The sequence below is a fragment of the Asterias rubens genome, chromosome 12, assembly GCF_902459465.1.
Source record: "Asterias rubens chromosome 12, eAstRub1.3, whole genome shotgun sequence".
Classification (NCBI taxonomy): Eukaryota; Metazoa; Echinodermata; class Asteroidea; order Forcipulatida; family Asteriidae; genus Asterias; species Asterias rubens.
This window is the reverse complement of record NC_047073.1, coordinates 15,627,687-15,634,368: the sequence shown is the minus strand read 5'-3', so window position 1 is coordinate 15,634,368 and position 6,682 is coordinate 15,627,687. Positions and strand designations below refer to the sequence as shown.

The window sequence follows — 6,682 nt, the reverse complement described above, 5'->3', positions numbered from 1 at the left end:
AGGTTAATGGCTGTTAGCAAACTGCGTCCAACGGATAAAGTTTCAAACGGATAAAGTTTGTTTTCGTCATATTATTCATCAAACTATAAGCCTTTACATAACTAAAATCTTCACAACAAAATGTATGTGTGGAAGGTACCAGACAGCACGTCACGGAGCCGAGTTGAAAAGTGACAATACCAAAGTGCAACCATCAGCCGTGAAGTTACATTATGATGGTTGTCAAAAGGATAAAAAGGTTGTTGTCGCCATAAACAACCCCCTTATATTCAATGAACCATTTGAATCTATTCACAAAACCTTGTAAAGAATATCCATGCATAGATTTGTCAGGTGCATAAAATTATGTTCCAGCCAGCACTGTGATTTATGCGTGTGTTTTACTAGTTTCCTCACTCCCCAACCAAAGTGACTACAATACGTCTCTATTGAATAACAATGGTATATTTCGACATGGTTTTTATTTTCAGCTTTTCCATAGATCCTGTTTTTTATGACTCCCAAAAATGGCCGACCGTGTTAGTTCGCAAAGTAAAAGGAAAACCACGCAATTTCGAGGCAAATTTGTGTGGATCATTTTACAACATCTTTCCAACCATTATGTATTTTATAACAAACGGTTACAAACGCTTTTTATAGACCAACTCGTCCGATCCAAGGCAACGTGTTCCTTTAACGCATATAATGTTATTTACATAAAATAAGAAAATACTGGAACCCAAAGCCGGGCTAAGCATATATACTAATTATGTATCGTTTGGAACCTCCGTAACCTAGTGGTGCCCGATCCAAGGCGTCAAACATGACTTAAAGCCATTGGACTCTTTCGGTTAACAGTATTGCCCAAGGCCCACACTTCGTGTATCACAACTTCTATAACAAACCTGTGAAAATTTAGGCTCAATCGGTCATCGGAGTCGGGAGAAAAATAACGGGAAAACCCACCCTCGTATCCGCGCGTTTCGCCGTGTCATGACATGTGTTTAAAATAAATCCGTAGTTCTTTTGACCCAGAGGTGCTCGGAACAAGTCAAATATAATGATAATGAAATTTAGTTTCATTCGTTGGGATAGCATCAATGATGGGAGTGTGCCCCCCGTTCAATGCAAAGTGTTGGTTATGGTTCAAGGGAGCCACGCCTAGAATTGATGTAAACTCACCGAAGCATTAAAGCATTCGGATATATAAAGCTACGGTAGTGACCAGTGAGTTCTTTCAGGTCGTTCACTGCTGGTTACCCATATTGTTCGTGTTTTCCTTATATGAAGTTCTGATAGTGTTATGGCTAATGCAGAGGAGCACGGTTCTGCTTTAAGCACTGAGCTTTTGTTTGAAAAGTTTCAGAGTTATTTCGACAAGAAATTCGACAAGTTGGCTAACTCCACTATCACAGATGAAACAGCGGTGAAGGAACTCAAAATAAAATTGGAAGCGAAGGAGTTGACCAAGCCCGGTAATTCTGCCCAATTGCTGTTTTGTGGACAGCTAGAGATTATTCTAGATAAAATAAAAGTCGCCTTTTTGCAGAAGGGTGATACAGACAAGGTCGTCGAAGCTATTCACGAGGCTGAGGACCTTTTAGCGGATAGAAAGCAAAAGATCAAGATCGCTGATAGCAGTAGAGCAGGTTGGATCACCATTCAACAGTTAGAGAAGGGCGGCAAGAGAGACCAGTCTTCCGAAGATCAGAAGAAGGTGCAGATAGCTGAGGACGCTGCTCTCAAAGAATTGGAAGGAAGAAAGAAACAAAAGACTTCGGATAGACGACAGCAAGATGGGGTGGTTTTCAAGAATTTTGGTGACCGTAGTCTTTTTCGAGGTAAAACGTTAAATTCCCCCTTTTGTCTTTGGTTGTTTCAAAGGGCATCTGAATCCTGGCCCTTATCCAAAGTTGTCATTAAAATAATTCAGAAATTGAATCATTTTGTCGTATAGTGTAATCATTGAGGCTGTTCTTAGAATGAAACTGTTTTTCATGCGGATGAGCGAAGCGAAGGAGCATGAAAATTTAGTTTCATTCGTTGGGATAGCATCAATGATGGGAGTGTGCCCCCCGTTCAATGCAAAGTGTTGGTTATGGTTCAAGGGAGCCACGCCTAGAATTGATGTAAACTCACCGAAGCATTAAAGCATTCGGATATATAAAGCTACGGTAGTGACCAGTGAGTTCTTTCAGGTCGTTCACTGCTGGTTACCCATATTGTTCGTGTTTTCCTTATATGAAGTTCCAGTTTTTCTCGCTGTTTGTATTTTTTCTCATTATACATTTTAGGCATGCCAAATGATGTGTGTTTCAGCTGCAGAATGCCTGGCCACTGGGCCCGGGAGTGTCCCTACGCAACAGGCCCCCCACTGTCACACCGAGTCCGATCCCGAGCTCAGACGGCTCTTCCCCTTGGATACAACACTTTCCACTCCAGAGGTGTGTCGGTTCCATGGCAAGCTCCCGCCTTTCATCGAACAGGGTACAACTTCCTACCAGCAATTGCGGGAACCACGCCCACAGGCTCATTCAAGCCCGCAGAGTCAATTGCAGCGCCATCAACGTCAGGCTCAAGCGTCTCTTAAGGTGGCAAGCCTGTCACATAAGTTTGCTGACGTGTTGGAGGTACGATGTGATTATCAGGATAGCAGTATTAAGAATTTAATTTCTGATAAAGTCAATGTGAAAGGCAGGTTACGAGCTCACTCACAATTTTGGTTTCATATAGGGGCATCATCCATGGTTTTGTCTGTTATCAATGAGGGTTACCGCATTCCTTTCATTACATCACCACCATCCATGTTTTTCAAAAATAACAAGTCGGCAATTAAGGAAGATTCCTTTGTGACGGAGACAATTTCAGAGTTATTAAGCTCTGGTAGAATAGAAGAAAAATTAAACCCTTCATTTGTTGTCAATCCCCTTTCTGTTGCATATCAGGCATCTGGTAAAAGAAGGTTGATTTTGGATTTGATTAACGTAAATGAGTATGTCCCAAAGATGCATTTTAAATTAGATGACTGGAAAGTAGGTCTTCAATTTCTTTCAAAGAATGCTTACTTGTTTTCATTTGATTTGAAATCAGGGTATCACCACATTGATATCTCTTCCGACTATCAGAAATACTTGGGTTTTTCTTGGATCATAAACAATGTTCGCAGATATTTTGAGTTTACTGTTCTTCCATTTGGGTTGTCTTCCGCACCATTACTATTCACCAAGATGATGAAACCACTCGTGACCCACTGGAGATCGTGTGGCATTCTCATTGCCCTGTACTTAGATGATGGTTTTGTGGTGGTACCTGCTTCATGTGATAATAACACAAATGATTTTCACATTGCAAGTAAAATCTCCCAACATGTAAAAGTTGATTTGATAAGATCTGGTTTAGTTTATAACATGGACAAATCTTGCTGGAATCCTGTTAACCAAATTGTTTGGCTTGGCATGCATTGGGACTCCGTAGAGGGCACTTTGCGAGTTTCCCAGAGGCGCGTTGATAAAATTCTGCGCACTATCAATGAGTTGACTTCTGCAGACGTTGTCACAATTCGCAAGCTACATTCTTTTGTAGGCCAGATCATATCTCTGGGCCCTGTTGTTGGTAATTTAACTAGACTATCCACTAGGAACTGCCAAGTGAAAATATCACAGGCTCATCATGAAGACGATATTATCAAACTTGATAATTTGTGCTTGTCAGAAATTGAATTTTGGAAGAGTAATGCTTCAAAAAGAAATGTGCGTTATCTATTTGTTTCCACCAGAGTGAACAAGATAGTATGTGGGGATGCAAGTGCAGTGGGATCTGGTGCTATATTATGTAATGATATCCATACAGCTCACAAAAATTGGACTGAAGTTGAGGCAAAAAGAAGTTCCACTTGGCGAGAATTGGATACAATATTATTTGCAATTTCATCATTCCTGCCAATAGTATCCAATTCACAACTCAAAATCTTCACAGATAGTCAGTCAGCAGCTCGTATAGTGGAAGTAGGAAGCATGAAGGTGGATTTACATAGTTTGGCAATTGATATTTTCAATATTTGTATTAATAACAATGTGCGTCTAGAAGTAGAATGGATACCAAGAACCATGAATGACAAAGCAGACTTTGTCAGTAGATTGATCGATTTAGATGATTGGATGATTTCAGACAAATTCTTCAGCATAATCAATGATACATGGGGTCCTTTCTCAGTTGACTGTTTTGCAAGTTATTATAATGCTAAAGTGTCCCGCTTCTTTTCCAGATTTTGGAATCCAAATACAGCCGGCGTAGATGCCTTAGCACAGGATTGGTCAAAAGAGAATTGTTTGTTAGTGCCCCCTGTACTTTTGATCCCTAGTGTTCTAAGACATTTGTACTTATGTAAAGGCAGAGGAGCCCTTGTTTTCCCCTGGTGGCCCTCCTCCCCCTTTTGGCCTTTGTTATGGTCTTGTTACAGAACATGGATTACGGGAATGATAACTCTTGAAGGTTCAGACATCTTAGAGTTGGGGAATAACAAGAATTCTTATTTGGGCTCAGATACGTTTACTAGTCCAGTATGTGCCATATATATTGATTGTACTGAGATTTGATTAAGTTACATGAGTTGATTATTTATTCTTAATTAATTTTCTCTTAATTGCTGTATAGGTCATTCGCAGTCAAGATTTTTGGTCAAGCTTTCCCAACAGTATAGACGCATTCAAGGAACAAATTTTTCAGGATATTTTGTTAGCCAAAGCAGAGAGTACTCTAAACAGTTATCTTTATAAATGCAGAGATTTTTTCGCTTGGTTGGTTGCTCATAAAATTCCTCTCCGATTCCCAGTTCAAGACACTGTTGTTGCTGCTTTTATCATCGATAAGAGTAATTTGTCGCAATCTGAAAGTTCAATAATTACGATTTCCGCTGCAATTAAATGGCTTCATTCTCTCCTGAATATCGAGTCAAACCCAGTAGACTCTCCACTACTGAAACAGATTGTAATCAGCCAAAGAAAATCACTGCATAAACCCCCAGAGCAGAAGGAACCTTTAACAATTGATCATGTGAGATCTATAGCTGATAAATTCGCTAATCAAGAAAGTAGTCTCATACAATTAAGGACGGCTTGTTATGTGACGTTAATGTTTTCTCTTCTGTTCAGACACGATGAGATGGCACAACTAAAAGCATGCCACATCACTGAATTAGAAAATCAAGCCGGGTTGAGAATTTTTATTCCCCGTTCTAAAACGGACATTTTTAGAGATGGCAACACTACTTTTTTGTCGTGCACACAGAATACTTACTGTCCAGTAACAATGTTACGTAGATATATGCATCAATGTGATATGCAATGTGGCGAAGATGTGTATGTATTTACAGCCTTATCATTTCATTCGAGCACAAAATCTTACAAACCGGTAAAGCACAAACCTCTTAGTTATACCAGATGCAGGGAAATCTTTTTAGATGCAATGAAACAAATTGGCATAGAGCGTCCGCAGTCTTTTGGTTTACATAGCATGCGTTCTGGAGGCGCTACTCATTTGGCCAATAAGGGTATATCGGAAGAGTTAATCATGCAGCATGGTAGGTGGAAAACCCAACAAGCCAAAAACAGGTACATTAAGCGGGATATAGAAACTCGCTTGGCCTTATCGAGGTCTCTGTGCGAAAAGTAAAGGAGTTAGAATTGATTGGTCAAAAAAAAAAAAAAAAAAAAAAAAAAAAAAAAAAAAAATGTTCGGTGAAGAGAAATGGACTGAGGACAAAGTTCAGTAGAGCCTCAAGGGCCAAAGTTTCATGATTGGAACTTGAGAGAGGTGAATTCTTTGTTATTAATGAGTTTTTTGGCCGGACAGATAATCCGAAGAGCCGTAAGGGCTAAAATTCCTCGGTGGAATTATTGGTGATATTGAATTATGTAATTTCTTTTCAAATAGATTTTCAATTGAAATGTATCATGAAAAATTATGGATTATTAGTTTCATATTTAATGAGCTGTCAAAACAGTATTTTGCTTATAATTTAATCTGAATGTTTTTAAAGAAATAATATTATTGTTATAAATTACTCCAGGGTAATCGGCATCTGAATCCTGGCCCTTATCCAAAGTTGTCATTAAAATAATTCAGAAATTGAATCATTTTGTCGTATAGTGTAATCATTGAGGCTGTTCTTAGAATGAAACTGTTTTTCATGCGGATGAGCGAAGCGAAGGAGCATGAAAGTAAATTTAATCACAAACAATGGAACCCCCATGAGCGGGCTAAGCACGGGCTAATCATACTAATATTCTGGTAGCACCATGTAATGCTTTACAAGGTGCTGTGGCGCAATTTTGCTGCCGATCGGACCGGGAACACCGGGGCGAAATCCTTCTCTTTTCGATAAGTACACTGGGTTTCTTTTATATGCGTTACATAACACATGGGACCAATGGCTTTACGTTCCATCCGAAAGACGAAGCAATGGTTAAGTGACATCATAATTTTGTAAAGTTAAGAAATCTCCTTAACATCTTTTGACCCAGAGGTGCTCGGTCCAAGTTGTCAAACATAATGATAATGAAGTAAATTTAATCACAAACAATGGAACCCCCATGAGCGGGCTAAGCACGGGCTAATCATACTAATATTTTGTAACCGTTGGAACCTACTTTATATCTTTGCCGGGTCAAACATCATTTAAAGGGGCATTACAGTATTACATTTA

The 6,682-nt window shown here is 39.4% G+C and overlaps 1 protein-coding gene across 4 annotated transcripts; it reads left to right on the top strand.

The window, feature by feature from the left end:
- Positions 1 to 1,054: 1,054 nt before the first annotated feature.
- Positions 1,055 to 6,110, top strand: LOC117297326. Of its 4 annotated transcripts, none has more exons than XM_033780300.1 (3): positions 1,055 to 1,820; positions 2,274 to 2,609; positions 4,633 to 6,110. In XM_033780300.1, exons 1-2 carry the CDS (start codon positions 1,283 to 1,285, stop codon positions 2,567 to 2,569), a joined length of 834 nt encoding a protein of 277 aa, XP_033636191.1. In that variant the 5' UTR covers positions 1,055 to 1,282; the 3' UTR covers positions 2,570 to 2,609; positions 4,633 to 6,110. The 4 variants fall into 4 exon arrangements, with proteins under 4 accessions (XP_033636191.1, XP_033636190.1, XP_033636189.1 ...); XM_033780299.1 differs by having other exon boundaries at positions 3,755 to 6,110; XM_033780298.1 differs by having other exon boundaries at positions 2,274 to 6,110.
- Positions 6,111 to 6,682: the final 572 nt, after the last annotated feature.

What these genes read in the sequence shown, in the direction of transcription:
- LOC117297326 (XM_033780297.1), top strand. Translation starts at nt 2,437, where the DNA reads ATGGCAAGCTCCCGCCTTTCATCGAACAGGGTACAACTTCCTACCAGC. An exon ending in AGTTTGCTGACGTGTTGGAG is followed by an intron (nt 2,610 to 3,754) that starts GTACGATGTGAT and finishes TGTTTCCACCAG; the next exon opens with AGTGAACAAGATAGTATGTG.